Source organism: Gastrolobium bilobum, unplaced genomic scaffold, assembly GCF_033153095.1.
Source record: "Gastrolobium bilobum isolate Gb01-03AN ecotype WA unplaced genomic scaffold, APGP_CSIRO_Gbil_v1 utg28220, whole genome shotgun sequence".
Taxonomy (NCBI): Eukaryota; Viridiplantae; Streptophyta; class Magnoliopsida; order Fabales; family Fabaceae; genus Gastrolobium; species Gastrolobium bilobum.
In genome coordinates this window covers 160,636-185,636 of record NW_026896084.1, presented here as the reverse complement: position 1 = coordinate 185,636, position 25,001 = coordinate 160,636, and the positions used below count along the sequence as shown (strand labels likewise).

Genomic DNA, 25,001 nt, shown 5'->3' with positions numbered 1-25,001 from the left:
GTAGCCCAAATTGAATTCACATCCTCCAATAGAAGAATATCAGAAATAATCTCTAGAAGCCAATCTCCTGTGTTTGGATTTACCATGTCAACCACTCTTGTTTCAAAGTCAGTAGCCATTTGGTTGGAAAAAGAATACTCACAAAGGGGTTTCTCAAGATTGGTCCACCTATCTTGCCAGAAGTAGGTATCCTTCCCATTGCCAACATCCCAATGCAAGTTTTCTAGGAATCCATTCCAAATCCGACTCAATCCTTTCCAGAGGGCCGAATCATAAGGTTGGACTTTGGCTTGCCTTCTAATATCCTGGTTCCTAGCATAAGACACATTTAGAAGATGCCACGGAAGCTATTTTGAAAAATAAGACACATTTAGAAGAATTATTTTTGAACTTCGGCAGAAGAGAAGAAAGATGACCAACGAGTGGAGAAAACAGTGACGCAATAATTGAAAGGCGTGTCTTGGAGGCACTTCAACCAGATTGCAACCTTAATCGCCTCACTATCAGAAACTATTGTGGCAATGGCTTTCCAGATTGGCTTGGGGATTCTCATTTTTCCAATTTAGTGTCTATGAAACTGGTTGGATGCCGATTCTGTTCAAGCTTGCCACCACTTGGGCAGCTCTCCTCCCTCAAGCAGCTTTCTATTTCTGGCTTTGATGAAATAGAGATAATTGGTAGAGAGTTTTACGACAATAATTCATCAAATGTTCCATTCAAGTCCCTTGAATCTTTACGAATTGAGTATATGCGGAAATGGAAGGAATGGTTCTGTCCGGATGATGGTGAAGGTTTCCCCCTTCTTAAAGAGCTTTCCATTAAAAGATGTCCGAAGTTGAAAAGTGGGTTGCCTCAACACCTTCCTTATTTGAAAAAACTGGAGATTAGTTATTGCCAAGAGCTTGAGGCTTCACTTCCCAAGGCTCCTAAGATTGTGGAGTTACAGCTAGAAAGTTGTGAAAACATTTTGTTAAATGAATTGCCATCCACCTTGAAAAAAGCCTTCATTGGTGGAACTCGAGTCATTGAGTCTTACCTGGAGCAAGTTCTATTGAATAATGCCTCTCTTGAAAAGTTGAAGGTCACAGACTTCAATGGTCCAAATCTAAAATGCTCCTCTTTGGATTTGCATTGCTGTAATTCTCTTCGCAAACTAGAGATAGAGTATTGGCACTCCTCCTGTTGGCCTTTCTCACTAAACTTGTTCACCAATCTTCATTCCCTGACTTTGTATTATTGTCCACAGCTGGAATCATTTCCTGGGGAATGTTTGCCTTTGAGCCTGAGCAGCCTCGAAATACGGAGTTGCCCCAAACTGATTGCTTCGAGAGAGGAGTGGGGTTTGTCCAAACTTCATTCTCTGAAACAATTCACAGTTGGTGATGACTTTGAAAATGAGGAGTCCTTCCCGGAGGAGAATCTGCTGCCACCCAATATTGACCTTCTCTGCATGCAGTCTTGTTCAAAGCTAAGAATAATTAACAAAAGGGGTCTTCTCCACCTCAAATCTCTCAAATCCTTAAATATTTGGTTTTGCCCTTGTGTTGAGTACTTGCCAGAGGACGGTCTACCCAACTCCCTTTCCACTTTGCTGATTCGTGATTGTCCATTACTTAAGCAGCGGTACCAAAAGGAGGAAGGAGGAGAGCGTTGGCATAAAATTAGTCACATCCCTTCTGTGTCTATTTGGTAGCGGCTGAAAGAGATGTTACTAAATGCACAGGTGCACCACATTTCTCCATCTGCTAATGTTCAGTGGTGCTTTACCTGTCAAACCATCTGTATATTTTGTTAAATAGAAATGGGATAAGATTCTATATTTCTCATGTTGGAATAGTGTCTTGTGTTTGTGACTTTTCCTCACACAAGATTTTTGTCATACTGCTTTGACTGTGACACTTTTTTGGAAATATGTGTATAGCTCATATTTATTTTGCTAAAATCTGAGTTTTACAAACACTCCGTGGTGGAACGGAGATGAAACTTTCGGATGATAATAAAAAAGTCCTAGTTATATTGTTTTTAATATAGTAACAACTTGTCAAAGGAGTAGTCGATTAATTTAGTTTATAATTACTTCAATATTCATTCATTAAATATAAATTTTCTAATGGGATAAGTTATGCATTGAATTTATTCCCACTTATAATTATTAAATAATCGGAATGTTATTTATGCAATTTGCGTTACAAATATCGATTTTGAACTGTCATTTTCCTTTAGGTCTTGTACTCATGCGTGAATGATTATAGGATACATATCTTTAGCATTTTACATAACATGGATCATATCATCTTTTCGCTAGCCTACTTTCCTAGTGGTTTTAGTGGTTGATATTGTTGTTGTTCTTTACCACCCAATACATCTGCATTGCAAAATTCTATTGGCTTTTGGTTTGATGTATATTCTTAACGTTATCAAAGTTAACATAATACACTAAGATCAAGTTATCAGATACATTCTGGCATGAGATACCTACCTAGCTAACATGTGATCCTACATGATAACAGATATATAAGGCTATAATTGGTTTCTTGGAACTTAATTATGCTTACTCCTTTCATAAACGTAGAGAATGACATATATATAGACCCCAGAAAAAAAAAAAGAGCATGGAACCATAGGTGCTTATTAATGTTTTCCTTTCAGTCTTCATTCTTCTGAACAACTGTTTCTTCAAATTATAGAAATTGTTCTCCATGCCCCTATGAATGCAATTTGTCTATACTCTATGAATGTAAGTATTGGTCTAAAATATAATATTGTGCTGTGTGTTGTTGTAATTTCCACCAAATGCATTACTGCACAAAGGAAAAAAAAGCATTTTTATATTCTATGTTCAATTCATTTGGCTGCACCTAACTGTGTGCTCTTCATACAGCGATCGTTGAATCTCAAGGTTGATGGATATTGGGGACTTTCAGACGCATGCATGTTGTGGATTTTGGACTAGCCAAGTTCTTGCATCACCCTGGACCTTCTCAGTCAATGTCTCTTTATTTGGCTCCTATGCCTATGTTTTCCTCCTTGTTTCATTTCTTCCTCCTTTCATTTACTTAAACTACCACCTCATCTTTTCTATTTTTTTTACTTTTTTCTTTTGTACTCTATGCTGTTTGTTTAAGATATTGGAATTCGGAAGATGTCAGAAAATTGTTGAACTGAAAATCTAAGCGATTTAAGTTTAATGGAATGAATTTTTTTTTTTATGCTATATATTTTTCATTTATATATGATTTCGATGTTATTAATAATATATCTGGCTTTGATCATAGCTACATAAGAAATCCTTACTTTTATTGATGCTAAAAATTAAAATGGTTTGTTTGAGATATTAACTGATTACATGTTTAAAAAATACGATATCTTTTAATGTGAATGAATATCACCGTTAATGTATAAAAACTGCACAAGTTCTAAATGTTTATAAACCTTCTTTTTTAATTGCAAGTTCCATCTTTATACTGCTACCTTGACAAAGTTCATGTCAAAGTATGTTTTTTAATTACATAACAAAGTTCATCAATCTCTTACCATACTAAAAAATAACAAAATTCAACAATCCACTGACATTTGAGTGTCATGGACTACATTGTTATTGGATAGATGTTTGACAAATCATAAATGTTACGATTACATTTGTATATGTGGCGTTTGAATGTTTGGTGATGAACATGGCTAGTTAAAATCAAACAAACTCAATTGAAATTAAGAAGATTCAATTACAAAATTAATAAATCAAGAAAAGTAATAAATAAAAAAATTAATCAAAATATTCAATAAATTGAATTAATTTTTAGATTAAAATATAAAAATAGATTTATTCTAAACTAAATAAAAGTAATACATATCTTTCACCCAATTCTAAACGTTGATCTATTTGTATGATCTAAAGGGTCCAATTAAGATTAAGAATATAACTCACATTGATGTAAAATAATCTTACCCTTTTTTTAAATAATATATTACCTAAAAAATATCATATTATCTATATTTTACTTTTCCATTATTCTCCATGTTTAGATGACGAATTTGGACTTTTCATTAGATATGGGATTCGGGGCAGATTTTATCAATAAGAATGAGATCTTTGTTTTTTTTGTTTTTTGTTTTTTGTTTTTATCATTTACCATCTAAAATTTTGTCCATCTAATTCATTTTTTTAATATTGTTAGAAATTTAGATAGATTATCTATTTTTCCCTTGTTAAAAAACAAGTAGCCAAAAGTATCTGGAGTAGTAAATAAGTTAATTCCATTGCGAAGAGAAGTAAAGAAAAAAAAAATAGTGAGAGTGAGACTACTTCCATTTTAAAATTAGGAAATGGTCTTTGTCATTTTAAATGATATAAAATTATGTCATTTTAAAGATAGATACAAAATAATATTTTTTATTTAAAATTTAAATTAAAAGAAGGTAAAAGATTTTTCCAATCAATGGAGATAAGTTATCTACGGTGAGCCCAAGACGACATCGTTTTGAGGCAGAAATAAATTTTTTTTTTGCAATTCTAATATATTGTAGGGTTATTTTAGTCTTTATTATTATTATAATTTTTTAATCTTATAACTTTAAAACGACGTTGTCGTTTTGAGCTTATTGAAAATAATTTTATATACAGTGAGTGAAGAAATATTTTTTCTTTAAAAAGAAGCACTCATTTTTTTCTCCATAATTTTATTCCTTATAAATCTTTCTCTCAAAATAACATAATTTATGTTCTTTAAAATGAAAAAATGCTTAAAAGTATCTATATTCATAGAAAAACTTCCCCATTATTCTTTACGAGTTGGATTCGAGGACAGTTGGTCATCTTGTGGGATTTTTTTAATGTGTTCCGCGAGCATAATATTATTTGATGGCCCTTTACCAAAAAAGAAAATTTTCCTTTCATTTATATTCTTTTTTTTCTTTTTAAATCTCCTCCCAATCTTTTTTTCATGGGCCACAAGGTACCGGCTCATAATAAATGAGCTCCATCTTGTGAATTGGAATCTTCATTCTTTTTTTTTTCTTTCTAATTCCTCGTATGTGAAAATAATTAAAGGGAAATAATTATCTCATATTATATCATACAACAAAGATAAAATAGTGAGGTCTATTATTATTATTTTTTTTAAAAAGTAGTGAATACTACTATCTGGTCTATGTTGCATCAGATACCTCTTAACTATGTAAATGGGAATTTGAAAACCGAAATCCTAACCCAATCAATACATATAGACTAAACTTTTACGCTGCTACCTTACGTGTTATCCCTCTCTCTGTTGCCTGCTGCCGGAGAGAATCAAAGTAGTCTTGGCCGCTCAACTGCCGTGAGTTAATAACCTCAATCATCTTTTTTAGGTTTTAGATTTTTCTCAATGCTTTTATGCACTTCCCTCCTTTCCACTTAGCCCAATCAACAATCATTGATGTTCCATGAATTTCTAACAAACTTCTCAGTTTTTTATTTTTTATATCTATTCTTTTATGACCTTTGTATGCAAAAATGTCACTGCACTATGAAAGCAACTAGGTTGAAGTGGTTACCGGTATATATAGAACTTCAATTAGTTGTTCCTTCAATTAGTTGCTCACTACAGATACAATGCAAACCTTGTCTTGTAGTTATAATGTCTTTCTGCAGTTCTTGCACCGCCATTGATTTTAACATCACAATTATTTTCTTCTCCACAATATGCATCATGTTCCGAATGACATTATAATTTTGCAAGACACTAAAAATCCCATCTTCATGTGTTGATGATGATGGTAAATCAAGTGAAAATTCTTCCAATTGTCTAATAGAAATGAAAATTAATAGTGCGCTTAGTGGACTTGAGGAGTAATGTGCTCCTTGGCCAATTTTGGGATTGCTTTGTGGACTCATATACCAATTAAATCCTATATGGTCTCGCTCGTAATATAAACATTGCATTATTGGTCTCCAATTCTTGACCAACTACTTTGGGGTTGATCTTAGGATTAAGTATCAGGTTCAATCCTGCCTGGGATCTATCAATGCTCTCGCACACTAATACAAGTTTTTTTTTTTTTTTTTTTCTGTTGTAAATATCTGATTCCACAAATATTCACTTTCTACTAAAACAGGGGTGGAATAAAGTTTTAGGGTTTAATTTGCACAACTTAGGACATGTGTATCAAGGGTGCTGTGTATCAAAAATATTAGGGTTTATCTTGTTCAAAATTGGCTCTCGAACTTTGACTGGTTTTGAAAGACCATTTTGTATGTTTTTTTAAAGTGTTTTCTCAATCATTTACCCTATCTTACAAAAAAGGTGGTGACAACGATATTTTTCTATATTTTTTTGTCATCTTGCTCTGACACCAGTTGTGGCATTACCCATTTTTTTGTAGTTGGTCTTGTGAATTTTGAAATTGGAGCATAAATGTAGGTTTGTTTGGTTCACCCCTTTTTATGAGATCTTATTTTATTTCATTCTACTAATTGGTAGTTTTTGAGTTACATTTGTAGGCCTTTTTGCGATTAAGTGCTCCCTTCAGGCAATTGTTCTTCTTCTCCTCCTCTTTGGTCCCCTTTCTTCTTCCATAGCCCCTAGCCACTCCTACCTTCTGTGGGAAGCTACAAGAGGCTATCCATTTCGTCCTCTATGAAGTTGGTGAGTTTCTTACTGTACCTGCTTTTTTGTGTGTTTGTGTAATGGCATATGAAAGAATCTTTTATTTATACTAAAATTCTCTTCATGGTTTAAATCTTTGTTATCTTTCTTGGCCTTTTGCAGACATGTTTGAGCAAAGGTAGGGGCTTTCACTTCCCACCATGTCACATGCTGAATTTTTGTGGGATTAGGATCTTATTGGATTGCCCACTAGACCTTTCCGCTCTTATGGCCTTCTCCCCTGTTCCTACTACTTTGGATGCCTTTCCATTTGAAGAAAGCAACAACACCGAGGCCAATTGTTTTCTGGGTTCAAAGGTTGGGTCTGATGAAAAGAGACAGAAAATTGAGAAGCTCCTTGATGCTAAAAGCTTAGTTTTTGCAGAACCTTGGTACAAGACTGTTAATAACTTGCACCTATGGAATGCCTCTTTCATTGATGTCATATTAATCTCCAGTCCAATGGGTATTATGGGATTACCCTTTCTTACTCGAACAAAGGGTTTCTCAGCTAAGGTAGATTTCCTGTTGTTGTTGTGTATATATATACATACATACATATATATATATATATATATATATATATATATATATATATATATTTTAAATTGAACTATGTTCTCATTTTTGTTAATCTCTGTCCCCAAATTTTGTTTGCTTAGTTTTTTGCTCAATTGGTTAGATCTATGTAACTGAAGCATCGGCAAGATTAGGCCAGCTAGTGATGGAGGATCTTGTATCAATGCATGTCGAATTTAGGCAGTTTTATGGACCAGAGGAATCTGATATCCCTCCATGGCTGAGGCAGGAAGAACTTGAACTACTTCCTTCTGAATTGAGAGAGATACTCTTGAGAAAAGATGGAGTGGAGTTGGGTGGTTGGACACCCCTGTACAGGTGATCTACTCTTAATGTAGTATGCATTTTAATACAAGACTTGCTAGGGACTAAATATTCTATATCCAAAACTTCCATGCACTGGCTGTATGTTATTATCTTGCGATTAACTAATTATAATATATTCATATTCAAATGTTTTTCTCTTCTTTGTCTCTGGAGATTTGTCTCCAAAAGCCAGTCGTAATCACCCTAACCCGATACTGGGCAGAGATGGGTGCATTTAACTCCCATCTGCATGTAGGAATAAGAGGAGTTAATCGATGGGGTTGTTAGTTAATTAGGCAGGCTGGTATACTGTCAGTTAGGCAGTTCGATAGGGAATCACTGTAATTGGGGGAATTCATTCATCCAATTCAAAACTAAAATGAGCAATAGCTTAGTTTTAAGGGGAAATCCTTTGGGAATAGTCTCTCCCTCTTCGTTAGCAGTTCTTGATAATAGACAGGTACGACTTTTACCTCTATTATATCCTGTTCTATTACGTTTGGGACCATAATACACTCATTGGGGAATTGTATCTGTATTATATAATCCTTGTTAGTGAAGTTGCATCTAATAGAACTTGTTGCTTTGTGTATTTATTCTTTGAAGTCAAATATAGCAAATTTTGGTTGTTGAGGATGTAAAGTGTGCAATTTCTCAGTGCAGCTGATGTGAAGGATTGCATGCTAAAGATTCACACACTTAATTATGCTGAGGAAACTTGCTACAATGGCACATTGGTTATAAAAGCATTCAGCTCCGGTGTAGAAATAGGCAGTTGTAATTGGATTCTAAATGGCCCAAAGGGAGATATTGCTTATCTTTCAAGCTCCAGCTTCATTTCTGCTCATGCAATGGCTTTTGATTACCGCAGTCTACAGGGGACTTGTGCCTTAATTTATTCAGATTTCTCATTCTTGAATGATGAACAAGATGTTGAGGATGGGGATAATCACTCTGTTCCAACTGATGATAAGTTATTATCTTCGGATGGATTCAACCTTATCTCTGATGAGAATTCAGAAGAAAAGGAAAAAGTGGTTTTCATATGCTCATGTGCTATAGAGTGTCTCAAAGTTGGTGGTTCAGTTCTTATTCCTTTTAATCAACTTGGAACTATTTTACAGCTTGTGGAGGAAATTACAACATCACTCGAAGCTTCAGCTATGAAGGTGCCGTTTCTTTTTTTTACTATGGTCTCTGTTGAATGGTCATCAAAATCAAGGAAAAACTTTGATGGAAATATGGAATATATTTTGGGGGTGTCATTAATTATCCTTGTTTAAATTGTTATTTACTGTCCTCCAACACCACATATCCATATCCTTTTTAGTTGCTTGTTCCCACTCATTGGTAAGATGCCTCTCTTTAGCCACCTATGTGGCATTAGCCTCAGGTTCTGTTTGTTTTTCTTATTCTCATTTTCTATTTTTGTTTTCTAAGAGAGTTAAACCCATGATATTGTTTTCAAGTGTTTATTATTTAAAATTTTATTGCTTTTCATTTTCCTTTTTGTGCTTGTAATGGAAAAGACAGTTAAAGTCAAAATTCAATCTTTGAAAGTTTGTAAATAAACATAACTGGCAAAAGAATTTTTTGGTGCAAAATCTGAGATGCCCACATTGACTTATACTAATTTGTATTAATTATTTTTATATTTTTAGGTTCCAGTTTATATAATTTCTTCAGTGGCTGAAGAATTACTGTCATTGCTTAACATCATACCAGAATGGCTTTGCAAACAGCGCCAAGAAAGAGTACAGGCTTTTAGAATTATGATTTTGGTCTGTTGCACTCGCATACTTTGATTTATAAAATTTAACTTTTGTTTTATTACTTTAATTGATGCTGCAGCTATTTGCTGGGGAACCATTGTTTGCACACTTCAAGCTACTAAAAGAGAAAAAGATTCACGTGGTTCCCACTATTCATTCGCATCAACTCTTGTGAGATTTTTACCTTGTTTTTCCTTTATCTTCTCTCTTATAAGGAGCTTTTGATAATGGAAATGGTCAATCAAATTTACTAATTTAGAGTCTGTTTGCACTTTCAAGATGCAAAATTATGTTTTCTTGCAATGTTAATTATTTGGGGAAAATTTGTGTTTCTTATCTTGAGTTTTACTTTCTGTTAATACCCCAGAAGCTATGCGTTCAATTTTAACAAACTGCATAAGTCACTCATGGTTTGCCTAGTCTTTTTTTATTGTTATTTGCTCACAAAACTGATGTATTGCTCACAGAATGAATTGGCAGGAACCCTGCATTGTATTTTGTCCTCACTGGAGTCTGCGTATGGGTCCTGTTGTTCATCTGCTTCGACGTTGGTGTGGTGATCCAAAATCTTTACTTATCCTTCAGGTGTGATATATTCCTCACATAATATAAATTCTTATGATGCTTCATTCCACTCATTTTATTCCTTGATTTCTTATGTACCTTGTAAGTTCCATCCTTTTAATGAAGTTGGGAAATGGCTTTGACCTATGTTTAATTAAATTTACTTTTTTCAGGATGTGTTGAATCCTGAGCTTGCACTATTACCTTTCAAGCCAGTTGCAATGAAGGTGCTTCAATGTCTGTTTCCCTCTGGAATTGGGTAGGTTTACCTTTCCCTTTGTTACTTCTTCCAACTTGCAGATTCATGTATACATCTCATTGTTCTTGCAAATAATTTTCAAAATCTGTATAAACATTAACCGGTTAGTAACATTTTATAATTTTGTCTCCCAAGGAACATAAGGGAGAGAAAAACTGTCAAGAATATAAATCAACCCGACTAAACTGTTTCTTTCCAGATGATTGTAGAATTAACAGTATGTGGATGGGCTCCTTGGTGTGTCCTTTTTCCCGTCCCCATTTCAAAGCACCTCTGCTTAAAGACTAGAGTGTTTTTTCAAAATGATTGTTTTTTTGAAATTTAGTCAATAAAACCAAAAACCTTTGGTAAGAGATGAAGATGTAAATGAAAGATGGATGAACTACTTTAACAAACTTTTTAATGGGGATGGCGATAAAAGTGAGGTGAACTTAGAGGATGCTTATGATGATCTGAATAGAAGATTTGTGCGTAGAATCAATACACATGAAGTCAAGGAGGCTTTAAAGAGGATGAAGACTAATAAAGCTTTGGGACCCGATGGCATACCTATTGAAGTGTGGAGGGGCTTGGGGAGGTGGCAATAAATTGGCTGACCAATCTTTTCAATAAGATTCTTCAAACAAATAAGATGCCTGATGCTTGGAGGAAGAGTGTGCTTGTGCCTATTTACAAAAACAAGGGAGATATCCAGAATTGTTCTAACTATAGAGGCATTAAGCTTATGAGCCATACTATGAAGTTGTGGGAGAGAGTTATTGAACATCGTTTGAGGAGAGAGACTAAGGTTTCTATAAATCAATTTGGATTGTAAAGAACCTTGGGATACACCACCCCAAAAGCTAGCTAGCTCAAAGGGTGGGAATGCCCAAGACCTTATAAACTCCACATTAGTTGCACATACAACCAATGTGGGACTACATATCTCAACACGCCCCCTCACGGTTCTTTACATGGTATCAGAGCTTGAGTGACTATAAGGTCCCAAGTTCGATTCTCACGGCCCCCCACTTTCAAGTGGAATTAAAATAAAAAAAAGCACAAAAAGGTAAATCAAAATTTGGGCCTGTGCAATATCCACGCTTCTAGCCCAATGGGCTCTCGTGTGAGGGGGCATGTTGAAATATATAGTCCCACATTGGTTGTATGTGCAACTAATGTGGAGTTTATAAGGCCTTGGGCACTCCCACCCTTTGAGCTAGCTTTTGGGGTGATGTATCCCAAGGTTCTTTACAAAAGGGTGGGAGTGCCCAAGACCTTATAAACTCCATATTAGTTGCACATACAACCAATGTGGGACTACATATCTCAACACGCCCCCTCACACGAGAGCCCATTGGGCTTGAAGCGTGGATAATGCAACAGGCCCAGCCTACCTATGCTAAGAAACTCCACAAGAGAAAGTGGGGGGCGGCGAGGCTCTGATACCATGTAAAGAACCTTGGGATACACCACCCTAGAAGCTAGCTCAAAGGGTGGGAGTGCCCAAGACCTTATAAACTTCACATTAGTTGCACATACAACCAATGTGGGACTACATATCTCAACATGGATTTATGCCAGGAAGATGTGCCACAGAAGCTGATGCGTCAATTGATGGAAAGATATCAAGAAAAAAAGAAGGATTTACATATGGTGTTCATAGATCTTGAGAAAGCATACGATAGGTTCCCAAAAAAAGTTTTATGGTGGGTACTTGAGAAGAAAAAAGTACCATCAAAGTATGTAATGCAATCAAGGATATGTATGATGGGGCTACTACATGTGTGAAAGCTTGTAATGGAACATCAAGTTATTTTCCTATTACAGTAGGTGTACACCAAGGTTCGGCTCTGAGTCCTTATTTCTTTGCCTTAGTGATGGATGAACTAACAAAAGAAATTCAAGAGGAAGTGTCGTGGTGTATGCTTTTTGCAGATGATATTGTGCTTATTAATGAGATCAAAGACGGTGTTAATAGGAAACTTGAATTGTGGAGAAGCACTTTGGAGTCTAAAGGTTTCACGTTAAGCCGGAGTAAGACTGAGTATATGAAGTGTGATTTTTCTATGGTAAGAGATGAAGATCAAAACCCCGTGTATTAGAATTTGATCATGAAAGGAAAATGAGAGAAAGTGAGAGAAACTAGAGTGACAGAGATATGAGAAATCATCTTTCTTATTAGCACAAAGTTCAGAAAAATGAATCATTACAAGAGAAAGAATAGGGAACATTATATATAGACTAGAGCTAACTGAATTGCTGACTCAGCAATTCTAACAATTTAATAACTGTCCTATAACAAACTAACAGCTGGTAAAGCTTGTACAAGAGTAAGAGATCAGCTAAGTCTGGTACAAACAAGATAAGCTACAACCAGAGAATTAATATCTAATTAATATCTAATACTCCCCCTCAAGCTCAGCAGTGTTGGAGAGGTGGAACAGAATCCAAGACTCTGAGCTTGGTTCGGAAATCAGCAAAGAGGCTGAAGGCAAAGGCTTGGTAAATGTATCTGCCAACTGATTCATGGTAGGTATATGCGATACTTGTATATTCTTAGCTACAACCTTTTCACGAAGAAAATGGAAATCCAACTCAAGATGCTTGGTGCGAGCATCTAAAATTGGATTATGTGCTATAGCTACAGCACTGAGGTTGTCACACAGAATGTGAGGAATAGAAAGGGACAACTGCAACTCCTGAAAAAGAGACTTGATCCACAATATTTCTGCACATACTAGAGCCATGCTTCTGTATTCAGCTTCAGCAGTGGACCTGGCTACAAGAGACTGCTTTTTAGACCACCAAGATATGAGATTGGATCCCAAAAAGATACAGGCTCCAGAGGTTGACCTTCGATCATCAGGATCACTCCCCCAATCAGCATCACAGAAAGCTGTGAGAGGAAAGGAGCCAGAGACAGATTGGACTGGCTGAAAGTGAAGTCCAAAGGTAATAGTGCCTTGAAGATATCTCAAAATACGTTTGACTGCTTTCCAATGTTCTACCAAAGGTTGACTCATAAATTGACAAACCTTGTTGACAGAAAATGAGATTTCCACAATATGTCTATGTTTTCTTTCAACAACACCATTTTGGTGATGTGTATGAGGACAAGTGATCCTATGTGCTATTCCATGTGAGCTGAGATACTGAGTGAAAACTCTAAACTCACCACCCCAATTTGTTTGGATAGCTTTTAGAGGTAGTTGAAACTGATTTATTATCATGGCATGGAATTGTTTGAACACATTAAATGCATCTGACTTCTGTTTTAATGGATAAAGCCATGTGTATCTCGAATGGGCATCAACAAAGGAAATGTAATACAGGTTACCAAGGGTTGATTTTATGGGTGAGGGTCCCCATAGGTCACTGTAAACGAGTGAAAAGGGCTTCTCATATTCAGTGTTAGATGGTGGAGAGTGTTGTCTGTGAGACTTTGCACAACAACAAGGGGAACAAAATTCTGCCATTTTATTGCTAATGTGTATATTACAAGTTTTAAGAACACTTTTGAGAGAATCTAAATGAGGATGCCCCAAACGGCAGTGCCACAAAGAGTACAATGAGCTGGAAGGAGTACATTCACTGTCTCCTTTTCCAGTAACTGTTTTATGGTTCTGACTACTAACATTACTGCTAGAATTTACAACATTGACAGATCTGTTAGTAGGAGAAGGCAGAGATGAACTTGAAGAGGTATTATTTGACAGTGTGACAGGATTCTTTGAAAGATTCAGGTCTGAGAAGTGATATAGACCATAAGTCCCAACGACACCTTGAAGGAGAATTTTATGTGAGTCCTGACATTTTACAAAGCACACATCAGAATGGAATTCAAAAACACTGAATTATCCTTAGCAAACTTACTTACATTGATAAGGTTTTTTGTGATTGAAGGCACAAGGAGTAAGTTCTTAAGATGCAAAACAAAATTAGATTGAAAGGGAGATATGAAAGAAGAAGACCCAACAGCTTTTATGGGCAAACCTTGGCCATTAGCAATTAAAATGTGGTCTGTACCACTGAGTTGATGTCCTTGCATAATATTCTGAGATGCACCAGTGATGTGACTTGATGCTCCAGAATCAGGTACCCACTCTACTAGAGGAGCAGTGTTGGATTGTTGAGTTGTCATATAAGCTTGGGCTTGATTCTGAGTCCTGTTGTACTGATAGGATCTCACAGGTTTAGGCCGTTCTTGGATAAAGAACTGAGGATAGGACGTGTTTTGTGGTGGTGGTAGATTAGGAGTGAAGTTCTCTTCAAACCTATGCCAGCAATCTTTGACATTGTGACCAAACTTATAACAAAGTTGACAATGTACATTTGTCCTGTTTGTACGTCCTCTTCCTCTGTTTGATCTCATACCATATCGTGCTCTTCCTCTGTTTTGGCCATTTGAGGTGTTAAATTGCCTGAAACTTTGCTCCTCTGTTCTGCTCTGTTTTAGTGATTCATGAACAGTGTCATCTTCTTCATCAGAAATAGCCTTTTGTTGTACCTGAATACGCTGGGTCAGGTTTATTGAGGCTCCTTCAGCCAGTAATTGCTCGTTTTGCTTGACTAGAAGCTGTTCGAAGGCCATAAGTTCCACTCCTAGATCTGCAACGGAATAAGCCTTTTCTCTACCATGAATCATCATCACGAAGGAGTTGTAATCAGAAGGTAGTCCTTCAAGTATCGTCTCTGTATGATCTTCAATGGATACTGGATTACCTATTGATTTGAGTGAATCACAGATTGTTTTGATCCTTGCGAGATATTCTTTTGCTGTCTTCGTTTCTTTCTTCATTGTCTTCAACTCAGATCTTAATTGTCTGGCTCGCGACTTCATCACTCCATGGAATAATTTGTGTATGTTCTCCCATGCTTCGAACGAGTGTTTCACTGGAAGAATATCATTCATCACTGATTCTGAGATGGTAGAAAGTAGCCAAGTCAGTAGCATTTGATCTTGCATTAACCATTCAGTATAAGCTGAACTGAAGATGTTGCTCTCTCGATCTTCTTCTGATTCAACCTTCAAAGGAATTTTTGGATTCACTAAGAAACGTTGCAATTGGTGAGATATGATGATTGGCTCCACTATTTGATTCCAGAAGAGATAATTATCTTCTGTTAGTCTTGCAGAAACTTGAAAATTAAAAAGTGCAGAAGGATTTTTCTGCTCTATAGCTGTAGATCTGGAAGCTGATTTGCTTGTAGGTGTTGCACTAGTGTCTGCGTTGGATGCGGAAGACATGATTGAAGGTTGTTCAATGGTTCAGGCCCTTGGATAGGGCTCTGATACCATATTAGAGTTTGATCATGAAAGGAAAATGAGAGAAAGTGAGAGAAACTAGAGTGACAGAGATATGAGAAATCATCTTTCTTATTAGCACAAAGTTCAGAAAAATGAATCATTACAAGAGAAAGAATAGGGAACATTATATATAGACTAGAGCTAACTGAATTGCTGACTCAGCAATTCTAACAATTTAATAACTGTCCTATAACAAACTAACAGCTGGTACAACTTGTACAAGAGTAAGAGATCAGCTAAGTCTGGTACAAACAAGATAAGCTACAACCAGAGAATTAATATCTAATTAATATCTAATACCGTGCATTTACTTGGTCAAGAGGTTCCCAAGAAAGATGTTTTTAGATATCTGGGATCAATTTTACAATAAGGTGGTGAGATTGATGAGGATGTAAATCATAGAGTTAGAGCAAGATGGATGAAATGGAGGAGTGCATCTGGGTTTTTGTGTGACCGCAAAATTCCCCATTAAACTAAAAGGAAAATTCTATAGGACAGCAGTAAGGCCTACAATGTTATATAGAGCTGAATGTTGGCCAGCACATAGGCAACACGAGCATAAAATGGGAGTAGCAGAAATGAGGATGTTAAGGTGGATGTGTGGTTAGACGAGGATGGATAAGATAAGAAATAAAGATATTCGACGAAAGGTAGAAGTAGTCCCGGTAACTGAAAAGATGAGGGAACATAGATTGAGGTTGTTTGGGCATGTAATGAGACGGCCCCTGGATGCTCCTGTAAGAACAAAAATTTGTTACCAAGAGCTCGACACAAAGAGAGGTAGAGGTAGACCGAAACTTATCTGGGAAAAGCCAAAAACTTGTTGCGAATCTAGCAAGTGTACTAGTCGTACAAGTAATAAAATGATGAGTAAAGATCGTTCCCACGAGGATTTGTGTCAAGCACTGACTAACCATATGTACTTGAGTTGAATCAAACAAAAGTTCATAGATTGCATAGATTTCTTGTCACCAGAAACTACACTGAATTGAATTAAAACTTGATAAATAAATAAAATGTAAATTATAATAAAATGTAAATTATAATGTAAACAAGTAGTCAAATGTCAATTTCCCTCAAGCATGAATTTATGGATGAACCAATTTCCATAATGAATATTTACTATGTGATGTTGATCAACCTTTTTCTTATCATCTCAAGATGTAATCCCTTACTACCCTGATAGACACATTAATCAGAAACCCCAATCCCTTGGTGATTCCTTTCTTAATACATGCATTAATTACTAAGGTCTTAAGATCACATCAGAATCCTAGCATCAATCCCTTGACTACTAGAACATTGATGATGAAGTTGTCAAAAATAGAGAAACAATGTAAACATGTCTGTTCTACACTATTCCTCAACATGAAGAATTAATCAAGACAACTTCATACAATCACATAATAGATAAACAAAACATCTAATTAACCATTCATAAATTCAAACTTGAGTTCCATTGAATCAGACTACAAAGGACTCTACTAAGACATAATACAAATAATAACAAGAGAAGAAGAAGAAAGATCAAACTCCATTGTCATGATAGTTGAGTCTTCAATCTTCAAGTACAATTACATGAAAGTATACTAACTATTACAATACTAAGTCCTAAGAATTTGGAAAGTCAGAGAAAATGAGGAATCAAATCAGATCTATGAAAAATCTGACCTGATCTCCCTTCTCCTAGTGTGATGGGGAAAGTCAGAATATCAGAGAATGGATATGAGAGAGTTGCATCTGATCATCATCTTGTGAAGGCCCTTTGTCCTTTTATAATTTACAAATTACAACTGAAAACTGACATGGGCGCTAAAACTCTCATTTCTGGACGTTTTAGCGCTCAACCTTGACGGATGCCCAACTGCTTTTAACTGTCTTGGGCGCTAAAACTCCCAGTTTTGGCCGTTTTAATGTTCAGCACCAGCATCTTTTGTGCAACAAGGCGCTAAAACGCTCAGTTTTGGGCGTTTTAGCGCCCAACACTTAGAATTTTCTAATTTTCAGAATCTTCTTCCTTCTCTCTTTTGCTTCTTTGAGCTTCAATTCCCTACAAGAACAATGTAAATTTTCAATACAACTTCCAGAACTTGTATTTAGGAATTTATAGGACATTGACCTCTTTTTCATCTATTTAATCACACAAATTTATACTAATTCATGCTCAAAAACCTGATGAACTAAGGGTTCATCAAGGTAGTTAAACAAGATTTAATGGAGTGGGATATAGATTGACGGACTGTGTGTCTTAGGACGAAATGGAGAAAAGCTATAGCCAGGGTGGAAGGTTAAACTCGTTATTATTCCTATTTTCCAGATAGTCTCTTTTTAGTCCTTTTTCCTCTTCAATCCCCGCTCTCCTTTTTCCCTTCTTGTCTTTTATCTTATTTTCCTCTTCCCTAATTTTTTATTTTTATTTTTATATTTATTTATTTATTTATTTTATTTTATTTTTTAATCTCCTCTTATTTATCATTGGGTTCATCCACCACCGACTCCAATTAACTTGGGTTAAAGATGATGTTGATGTTGAGTAAATAAAAAGTGAAATCTCTGCTGATGACCATTTGATATATGTATTTAGCTTTCTCTGCATTTTTTTGATTTCCACGTTTTAGGTTGCATAAAGTTCAACCTTTGCTGAAGACACTGCAGCCGAAGACTGTTCTGGTAATTGTACAAAATTTACTTTATAATACATACAGTTCTTTATTGCTATTGAAGATTATACATGTGATGAACTAATGATCTGTTTTTTTTTTTACTCCTTATCCTCTAGTGCCCTGAAGATTTGAGGATGCGGATCAGCTTTTCAAGTGAAAAGCCTTTCTCAGTTTTGTACTATGCTGAAGGTGAAACTTTAAAAGTAGCATACCGAAAAGACAGTTCAGAGTTGAAAATTGCAACTGATTTGGCTTCCCAGTTTTATTGGATAACGTTTAAAAAGGAAGAAATCAATATTGCGAGATTAAAAGGGGACCTGTTAATGGAAAATGCTAGACATCACTTGCTCTTGGATAATGAGAAAAAAAATTCCTTGAGAAATAGGCCTTTGATACATTGGGGTTTACCTGATTCGGAAAAGCTTCTGGGGGCATTATCAAAGGTGGGTATTAATGCATCTATGGAACATAGTATGAGTGATGCTGAATCACAAACTGTATGTAAAGTTCACACACAAGACCCTTACAAAGCCTTGATAGAGATTGGAACCACGGGTACCATTATTACTACCGCTGATGATAACGTGGCTTCCCTCATTTATAAAGCTGTGAGTAGCATTTTGGATGGGGTTTTGACATAATGCATTTTCTTTTATTGATGTTTGTAAAATCCTTGTATCAGCTTATTCATAGATATCTGTATTCATTAATGCTGATGAGAACGTGACTTACCTTATTTATGAAGATGTGGACCGCATTTTGGATGGGGTTTTTGATATAATGGATTTTCTTTTACTGATGTTTCTGAAATACTTGTATCAGAATATTATTAATAGATATCAGTTAATAAATACTATCAGTATTCACTACTTTGTTTATTTGATCAATGGAAGAGTGGAAACTTTTACCATTATGGTCCTAACTTCATACTGTCAAGCTCATGAATTTCCAATAAACACGAAGCAGAACTGATGACTTTGAATGTTGAGTGAGAGTGTGAGAATGAGAATAAGGTCTCATGGTTTTAATTGGTCCCGATTGGACTGATTTTTATTTTGGTTGCAGCTATTACAAAAATATGGTTTTGGTGATGTTATGAGAAAATGGTTTTTCACGTTAATAACCGTTTATTAAGTATGAGTCTCAGACATGTAAAAGTATAGGATTTACATATTTTATCAATTAAGGTGCAAATGTTATGTTGGAGCTGGATTCTGTTAGCCCATCATGGAAGCAAATGCTGAAGTATAATCAATATAAAAAAATTCTGACTTATACAATGATGCTCCGTTATGCATTCAAAATCGTAAAAACAATTGCGGGAAATAATAGGACTCATGGGTTTCCAAGATTTGTTGGTCGGGCTAAACATTAACTAGAACTTGGTTTCGATGGAGCATTCACTAACCAACGGCTAGGATGAGATCTCGAACTCGTTAATTCTTAGTTGAATCAAGAGAAAAATTAGATGAAGGGAATTTGCGCCAAACAACTCTGATCTCACTGGAGATATAGAACCACTCTCTACAGAAGGGAAACTCTATCCATGTTGACCAACAACAGGAAGTTAATCTCGATAAAGGTTGGAGAGTCGTTGTATACAAAAGCGTTAATGCCACCAAACACATGGATTAATTGTTAAAAGATTATTCCAACTTAATCACTAGTCTCGAGTTTGAGTTTGATAGGGACCTGGAACCTCGAACCGGAGTGGAGGTGGCGGATCAACAACCACGAGACAGCCAAGGAGAGACACGGATAGATGGAGATGATATAGAGAAGAAAGAAGTGGTTCAGCTGAGAAGAGGGGAGAGAACCAGGGAGAAGAGTAGGTGGACCAGAGACTTTGTGATGCACACACGTGGCTAACAGATGTCATATGGATGAGGAGAGTTGAACTCAGCATTTGGAACTTGGGCTGAGGGCAATTAATAAGATAGTAAATGTAGTTGGGCCTTTGTAATTGTTAGCCCATTTAGTACTCAGTTGCGTATAACAGGTAGAAAGGGTGCTATCAGAGGTTTATCTAAAATCTGTAACAAACTTTGTTTGCCTTCTTCTTCATCTCAAATTCTGGAGTAATCAGCAAACTCGAATTGCTGAGATATATTACATTGCTTTTCTTGTTTTCTCTTGTTTGTGTGAATTCATAGCTTGAGGTGCTATCATTTTTGAACTTGAAGTTAACAATGATGGAAGGAAAATTAGATCAGACGCAGAAGAGCAAGACTAAGACAGAAGGGACTTCCCATGGAGGTTTGGGAGATTTGTTTGGAACTAATGCATTTAAATCTGTAAAACTTACCATTCCACGATTTTCTGGTGGAAACCCGGAGCCTTGGATCCATAAAACCCAGCAATTTTATGGGTTTCACAACCTTACTGATTTGGAGAAATTCACCCAAACTTCCTTCCATATGGACGGATCTGCCGAAGAGTGGTACCATTGGGTGGATCGCAATGGTAGGCTACGAACTTGGGAGCAATTTCTGATAGCTCTCCGCGCTCGGTTTGGGCCTTCACGCTACCGAGATCTGAGGGGAGAATTGGGAAGACTGACTCAAGTAACATCAGTTACTGACTATCAAGCACAATTTGAACAACTGGCGAATCAAGTGATTGGGATTGACGATGTTAGCCTCCAAAGTTACTTTGAATCTGGGCTCAAGCCAGATATTCGCAAAGAGGTGCGTATGCACCTACCTGCATCTGTAGAGCAGGCCATTGACTTAGCTAAGTTAGTGGAAGACAAAATTAATGATAAAAGTCACATGAGAACATTCCCAAACAGAACCGTACCTGTAGCTGGTGGCAGTAATTCACAGGGGCTTTTACCTACACCTCAACGTAGTCAGCCGATGGGACCTTTGATTTAAAAGGAGAATATACGCATTAAACGCTTATCATCGGCAGAAATGGCCGAAAGAAGAGAAAGAGGCCTATGTTTTTACTGTGATGAAAAAAAACCATAAGAACCATGTGTGCAAAGGGAAGCTGTTCATTCTGGTGGTTCAGGATGATGGGGACACCATAGGAGACAGTGACCTTCGCGAATTGGAGTTGGAGCATGAAGTTAGTAATGAGAAAATTGAAGGAGAAGATAATTCCATACCAGAAATCAGCCTGCATGCCATGGCGGGCCAATACTCCACTAGCACCTTACGAATCAAAGGCAGAATCACCAATACAGCAGTCCAAATCTTGGTGGATGGAGGCTCTACGCACAACTTCATACAGGACCGATTAGTGAAGTTCTTGGGCCTAGAAATCAGTCCAACTCAGAAGTTCCAGGTGTTGGTAGGTAATGGGGAAATGATGAGTTGTTTGGGGGTATGCTCTCGAGTTCCTATAGACATTCAAGGGCATGACTTTTATCCAGACCTGTATGTATTACCTATACAAGGGGCTGAGGTCGTTTTAGGGGTACGATGGCTATCCGAATGGGGAGATGTGACCATTAGTTATAAACAGCTATTGATGAAATTTGAAAAGGCAGGCCAGCTAGTGGAAATCAAAGGAGAACCCAGTGTTGCCATGGAAGCTATTCAATTAAACCAATTACGCAGGTTGACTTCTTCTAATTCGGTTGCATGTATGTATCAGTTACAAACCATAGAGCACAAGATGGAAGCTGTTATTCCTGAAGCAACAGAACTGGACACACGTGTGCAACAGGTTCTGCAAGAATTTGCAGACATATTTGAGAAGCCTACCAGCTTACCCCCATTCCGTGAAGAGGATCACCGCATTCACCTGGAACCTGCAACAACAACAGTACATGTTAGACCATATAGGTATCCTCATTTTCAGAAAATGGAAATAGAGAGAATAGTCAAGGAAATGATGGAGTCTGGAGTAATCCGACGCAGCCTCAGTCCATTCTCCTCACCGGTCCTATTGGTCAAGAAAAAGGACAGAACGTGGAGGTTTTGTGTAGACTACCGAGCCCTTAACCAGGTGACCATAGCCAACCGGTTCCCCATTCCCACAGTGGACGAAATGCTAGATGAATTAGCAGGGGCTTCCGTGTTTTCAAAGATGGACCTGAGAACGGGTTACCACCAAATTCGGATGGCTGAGCAAGATATTTTCAAGACAGCTGTTCGTAGTTATGCCTTTTGGCCTCACTAACGCCCCTGCTACCTTCCAAGGCATTATGAATTCGGTACTTAAACCCTTCTTGAGAAAATTTGTCATTGTTTTCTTTGACGATATTTTAATATATAGCAGGACCATGCTGGACCATCTGAGACACCTCCGGACAGTATTGGAGTGCTTACAACAGAACCAATTATATGCCAAGAAGGAGAAGTGCTCTTTTGCCCAATCGGATGTGGAGTACTTGGGGCATGTCGTTGGAGCAGCAGGTGTAAGGCCGGATGAGAAGAAAATAATAGCAATCAAAGAGTGGAAAACACCCACAACAGTGAAGCAACTCAGAGGCTTCCTTGGACTAGCTAGTTATTACAGGAAGTTTGTCAAGGGATTCTCCCAGCTAGCTGCTCCCTTAACCACACTCCTCCAAAAGGATGGGTTCCAGTGGAATGATGCAGCCACTCACGCAATGCAGCAGCTCAAGGAAGTTCTTTCCAACCCACCAGTCCTGGCACTACCAGATTTCACTCTTCCCTTTGTGTTGACCACTGATGCATCAGGGGTTGGAATAGGAGCAGTACTTAGTCAGAGCAATCAACCAATCGCGTATTTTAGCCGCAAGCTGTCCACAAAAATGCAACAAGCATCCACTTATGTTCGAGAACTATTTGCTATAACCGAGAGTGTAGCAAAGTTTCGGCAATACCTGTTGGGTTGTAAGTTTACTATAAGAACCGATCAACACAGTATCAAGGAGATGATGGCTCAAGTAATCCAAACACCAGAGCAGCAGAGGTTTCTTGTGAAACTCTTAGGATTTGACTACATAATTGAATATTATCCAGGTGCTGTGAACAAAGTGGCTGATGCACTGTCCAGAGTGCATGAAGGGGAGAAACCAGCAGCTTCTACTCAGAATGTTCTATTCACCTTGTCCACTTTGAATAATCCCTTGTTGGACTCCATCAAATCTGAGGTCACAAGTAAATCAGAATTAGTCAAGCTGAGCAAAGCAATTGAAGAACGAAGCGAAGGGTATGAGCACTATGCTGTGAAAGAAGGACTTATCTTCTTTAAAGGGCGGATTGTGTTAGCTAGCAACTCTGAGTTGAAGACCACATTGCTTCATGAATTTCATTCACGGTGATAGGAGGGCACGGAAGAGTACGCAAAACACTGCATCGAATATCCACCCATTATTTTTGGACAAACATGAAACAGGATGTGCAAGAATTTGTTCGAACCTGTCCTGTATGCCAAGTGACTAAATACCAACCCTTATCCCCAGCTGGGCTACTCCAACCGCTGGCTATTCCACGTGCTGTGTGGGAAGATCTGTCCATGGACTTCATAGTGGGGCTTCCCCAATCCGACGGCAAATCAGCGATCATGGTGGTGGTTGATTGACTATCTAAATACGCCCATTTTTCAGCCTTAGCCAACAATTTTACCGCTTCAAAGGTTGCCTCCATATTTGTCTCTGATGTATGTAAACACCATGGTGTCCCTCGATCGATCGTCTCTGATAGAGACCGCATCTTCATCAGCAGATTCTGGCAGGAGTTGTCTTGGCTGAGTGGCACGCGCCTTCACTTCAACACAACAAATCACCCTGAGAATGACGGGAAAACTGAGGTGACTAATAGGGGGTTGGAGCAATACCTACGCTGCTATACAATGGAAAATCCACACAGTTGGGTGCAGTATTTACCATGGGCTGAGTTCTCTTATAACTCATCATACCATTCTTCCATTGGCTCCACACCTTTCCAGATACTCTATGGTCGCCTACCCCCTGCCTTACAACCATATGAAGGTTAGACAACACCCATAGAAGCTGTGGAGACCCTGCTGACACAACGAGATGCTATCCTTAGGCAACTTAGAGAGAACTTGCACCGAACTCGTCAGCGGATGAAGCACCAAGCTGACAAACACCGCCGTGACATACACTTTGCTGTCGGAGATCAGGTGTTGGTCAAGCTCCAACCTTACAAGCAGAAATCGGTCAGAAATCAGTCCTATTCTAAACTCCGTCGCAGGTATTATGGCCCGTTCTTGGTGACTGAAAGAATCGGCCAGGTTGCCTATCGACTTCAGCTTCCAGATGGCTCAAGGATCCACCCGGTGTTTCACGTTTCCTTGCTGAAGGCTTTCCGGAAGAACCTCGCACTTCACCCACAACCACTTCCAACAGTAACTTGGGAGAACCATCCGATGACCGATCCACTCGCTATAGTGCGCTCTCGGACCATTTCCAACGAAAAAGGGACGGACTTGCAGGTCCTTGTTCAGTGGCGTGGCTTGCCGTTGGAAGACGCCTCCTGGATGTCCGCATCAGAGTTTTGCCAAGCTTTTCCCCAATTTAATCTTGAGGACAAGATTGATTCTTTAAGGGCGGAGGAAATTGATAGGGACCTGGAACCTCGAACCGTAGAGGAGGTGGCGGATCCACAACCACGAGACAGCTAAGGAGAGACACAGATAGATGAAGATGATATAGAGAAGAAAGAAGTGGTTCAGCTGAGAAGAGGGGAGAGAACCAAGGAGAAGAGTAGGTGGACCAGAGACTTTGTGATGCACACACGTGGCTAACAGATGTCATATAGATGAGGAGAGTTGAACTCAGCATTTGGAACTTGGGCTGAGGGCAATTAATAAGATAGTAAATGTAGTTGGGCCTTTGTAATTGTTAGCCCATTTAGTATTCAGTTGCGTATAACAGGTGGAAAGGGTGCTATCAGAGGTTTATCTAAAATCTGTAACAAACTATGTTTGCCTTCTTCTTCATCTCAAATTCTGGAGTAATCAGCAAACTCGAATTGCTGAGATATATTACATTGCTTTTCT

The 25,001-nt window shown here is 37.6% G+C and overlaps 2 protein-coding genes and 1 pseudogene across 3 annotated transcripts; all 3 read left to right on the top strand.

Moving 5' to 3' along the window:
• The first annotated feature begins 212 nt into the window (after window positions 1–212).
• On the top strand, window positions 213–1,693 carry LOC133297718 (putative disease resistance protein At3g14460; annotated as a pseudogene).
• A 3,588-nt stretch (window positions 1,694–5,281) lies between these two features.
• On the top strand, window positions 5,282–18,818 carry LOC133297719 (uncharacterized). Of its 2 annotated transcripts, XM_061496907.1 has the most exons (11): window positions 5,282–5,315; window positions 6,479–6,623; window positions 6,747–7,139; window positions 7,306–7,520; window positions 8,167–8,677; window positions 9,170–9,262; window positions 9,360–9,451; window positions 9,748–9,865; window positions 10,018–10,103; window positions 18,012–18,063; window positions 18,173–18,818. In XM_061496907.1, the coding sequence occupies exons 2-11, from the start codon at window positions 6,615–6,617 to the stop codon at window positions 18,695–18,697; spliced, it is 2,094 nt and encodes a 697-aa protein (XP_061352891.1). In that variant the 5' UTR covers window positions 5,282–5,315; window positions 6,479–6,614; the 3' UTR covers window positions 18,698–18,818. The 2 variants fall into 2 exon arrangements, with proteins under 2 accessions (XP_061352891.1, XP_061352892.1); XM_061496908.1 differs by lacking the exon at window positions 9,170–9,262.
• A 5,247-nt stretch (window positions 18,819–24,065) lies between these two features.
• On the top strand, window positions 24,066–24,623 carry LOC133297717 (uncharacterized). Its single transcript, XM_061496906.1, has one exon. It carries the CDS (start codon window positions 24,066–24,068, stop codon window positions 24,621–24,623), a length of 558 nt encoding a protein of 185 aa, XP_061352890.1.
• Window positions 24,624–25,001: the final 378 nt, after the last annotated feature.

What these genes read in the sequence shown, in the direction of transcription:
- LOC133297719 (XM_061496907.1), top strand. An exon ending in TCGAAGCTTCAGCTATGAAG is followed by an intron (nt 8,678 to 9,169) that starts GTGCCGTTTCTT and finishes TTATATTTTTAG; the next exon opens with GTTCCAGTTTATATAATTTC. An exon ending in CTGTTTCCCTCTGGAATTGG is followed by an intron (nt 10,104 to 18,011) that starts GTAGGTTTACCT and finishes TCCACGTTTTAG; the next exon opens with GTTGCATAAAGTTCAACCTT.
- LOC133297717 (XM_061496906.1), top strand. Translation starts at nt 24,066, where the DNA reads ATGAAGCACCAAGCTGACAAACACCGCCGTGACATACACTTTGCTGTC.